The sequence below is a fragment of the Pteropus alecto genome, unplaced genomic scaffold (assembly GCF_000325575.1).
Source record: "Pteropus alecto unplaced genomic scaffold, ASM32557v1 scaffold86, whole genome shotgun sequence".
Taxonomy (NCBI): domain Eukaryota; kingdom Metazoa; phylum Chordata; class Mammalia; order Chiroptera; family Pteropodidae; genus Pteropus; species Pteropus alecto.
In genome coordinates, this window is record NW_006442109.1 from 32,992,117 (window position 1) to 32,994,418 (window position 2,302).

The 2,302-nt window shown below is 38.5% G+C and overlaps 1 protein-coding gene across 1 annotated transcript in view; it reads left to right on the top strand.

The window, feature by feature from the left end:
* Window positions 1–1,847, top strand: part of ACTC1 (actin, alpha, cardiac muscle 1) — a 5,238-nt gene extending 3,391 nt beyond the window's left edge. The window contains 3 exon segments of the mRNA XM_025038955.1: window position 1; window positions 750–969; window positions 1,522–1,847. The exon segment at window position 1 is cut by the window's left edge and continues 192 nt beyond it. Of these exon segments, the coding sequence (XP_024894723.1) occupies window position 1; window positions 750–969; window positions 1,522–1,665 (365 nt within the window). The 3' untranslated portion in view covers window positions 1,666–1,847.
* The last annotated feature ends 455 nt before the right edge of the window (window positions 1,848–2,302 follow it).

Consider the following 2,302-nt stretch of genomic DNA (forward strand, 5'->3'; position numbering starts at 1 on the left):
GGTCTGGTGCAGAGGCACAGCTTTTCGCTGGAAATCTTGGAAGGTCCCAGAATAAAATCTATTACAATGAAGAAGGATTAAGGGGCTCTTGAGTTAAAAGAAGTCATAGCTTGGAGTCCCACACAGCTCAGTCTCAGGTTCTGATGGTTCATTAAAGAGATGGCCATCACTGTTCTGTTGCAGTGAAATGGTAAAGGATGACACACTGACTTCATCTCAAAATATAGCATGAGACAGAATAGTAACTTAGTAATCCATACCTGCAGGAAAGAGATGATTACTCACGAGTGCCAATTTATTCCAATAAGCTTTATTACCAAGTAGCGAGACTTTCCTTTTGAGTTACTCATTGTTAAATGCAACAAGAATCATCCTCATAGTAATAACTGGACATTTATATGTCACCAAACAATTTTCCTAAGGAATCATTTCCAAGAGGAAGCTTGTGAGGACCTTATTTTAGTCCATACATAAAAATTGCATGAATTTAACTTAAGTGTTTATCTTATCCTTTTCCAGTACATCTTCATACATCTGATGGATATAGCAAGTGTTCACTCCAACAGGTGCTAAACACAGTTGTTCATTTCTTGGCAGTCTATTATGGTCTGTCAGCACTTTTAGAGACACCTGTTCCACAAATCCCCTGCAGTGTATCTTATAGAAGAACATATGTTTCAGAGACAAATGGTGACAGTTTAACAACACAGAGTCCTGTTCTTTCCCCTCTATCCTAGCCCGCTGGCCAGAGTGCCCTGTAATTTTTTTTTTTAAAACATGTTCCTAGGTATGGAATCTGCTGGCATCCATGAAACGACTTATAATAGCATCATGAAGTGTGACATTGATATCCGCAAGGACCTGTATGCCAACAATGTCTTATCCGGAGGTACCACCATGTACCCTGGGATTGCTGATCGCATGCAAAAAGAAATCACTGCACTGGCTCCCAGCACCATGAAGATTAAGGTAAAGAACTTCTGTGCATGGGGGAGCCAAGGCAGGTCTTGGAATTCCAAGCAGAAACTACATTCCTAACTTCTTTCTCTCCACACTTAGCTTCCTGTCTCCTAAAGACTTTACCTTTTCGCTTCTCTAGCACTTTTTCTAACACTTTTTCTGATTTTTCTAGCACTGTTCCCAAGACTTTAAAAAGGCTTTCAAGCAGTGAATAAAAATAAATCTTTGCAGAAAAAAAAAAATTAACTTAAATCTTTCGACATATTTTAAAAGTTCCTAACTATTGGGTTTGGCCTCACCATGCATTTAACTTGTTGCCACGTTATACTCAAGTTCAGAGAAGTAGGGAAATTCTATTTTGTAGTGTCTTTGATAATAGAAATAATGAAATGGAAGAAAGTGCATAAAAATGACTCAGCCATATTGATTTGTGGTATGAAGTATCTTACATGACTTAATGTAAGTGAATTAATATCTAACATTTTTTCTGTGAGTCTACCCAAGATGTGGCTTGCTCTGTTGCTTCGGAATTCACTGGAAGTCTTCGTTTTCTTTCCACAGATTATTGCCCCCCCTGAGCGTAAGTACTCCGTTTGGATCGGGGGCTCCATCCTGGCCTCCCTGTCTACCTTCCAGCAGATGTGGATTAGCAAGCAAGAGTATGATGAGGCAGGCCCCTCCATCGTCCACCGCAAATGCTTCTAAGGTGCCTTCTCTCTTAGTCTACCTTACTTTCAGGATGACAGTATTATGCTTCTTGGAGTCTTCCAAACCACCCTCCCTCATCTCTCATCAATCATTGTACAGTTTGTTTACACACGTGCAATTTATTTGTGCTTCTAATATTTATTGCTTTATAAATAAACCAGACCAGGACTTGCAACCTACAAAAGACTCTCTTATTTCCTTTTCGAGTGGGGTCAGTGTTCACTCACTTTAATCCGTGAACTCCAAGACTGGTGACTTCGACGGCAGGTGCGTCATAATATTACAGTCCCACAAAGTTCATCAGATGAATTAGTATGACATTTATCTGATGATTACAAGACTAAATTTTGCTTTTGCACTTTGGGACAGAATCATGAATCTATTTCATATCTGAAAAATGGATCAGATTTAGCTTCACATAAGCAAGAAATGGAATCAGAAAAAACAGTTCTCTAAGATTAGTCGCTGTGAATATTGAAAATTATTGTTTTAGCATATGTTGTAGCTGCTTTTGTAACCACATATATATCATTAGTGAGAAAGTCAAAGATTATTTTTAAATAAATTAGGTTAAATTCTCAATTCTTGGACTCCTCAATTGTATTCTTGAGGACTATGCATGTTAGTGGCGAGA